General features: G+C 65.5%; 1 protein-coding gene across 1 annotated transcript in view; it reads left to right on the top strand.

Annotated features, from left to right (window-relative positions):
• Positions 1–304, top strand: part of LOC104082210 (calpain-15-like) — a 5622-nt gene that overhangs the window by 470 nt on the left and 4848 nt on the right. The window contains exon 2 of the mRNA XM_009585232.1: positions 13–299. Within this exon, the coding sequence (XP_009583527.1) occupies positions 13–299 (287 nt within the window). The remainder of the gene's footprint in view (positions 1–12; positions 300–304) is intronic.

The raw sequence follows: 304 nt of genomic DNA, 5'->3' as shown, positions 1-304 counted from the left end.
TCCCCCCCCAAGATCCCACCAGAGGCGCTGGTCGTCCCTGAAGTCATCACCCCTGCCGGATTTCACATGGCCCCCTCTACCCCGCAGCCTTTAGTCTCTGCAGAGATCTCTGATGGTGACACCGTGGCCACACAGGGCCCAGTGGCTATGGAACAAGAGGCCCAGAAGATACCAGCCTTCAGTCCCTTCTCCCCGGGGCTCCAGAACAACCCTGTACCCCGAAGCCGCCGGGAGGTGCCCCCCCAGCTGCAGATGCCGGGCCCCGAAGCCTCCCAGCCCACGGCTCAGAGCGCAGCGGGGCAGA

The sequence above is a fragment of the Fulmarus glacialis genome, unplaced genomic scaffold (assembly GCF_000690835.1).
Source record: "Fulmarus glacialis isolate BGI_N327 unplaced genomic scaffold, ASM69083v1 scaffold35309, whole genome shotgun sequence".
NCBI lineage: Eukaryota > Metazoa > Chordata > Aves > Procellariiformes > Procellariidae > Fulmarus > Fulmarus glacialis.
The sequence above is the reverse complement of the archived record's forward strand: the minus strand, read 5'-3'. Positions and strand labels throughout refer to the sequence as shown.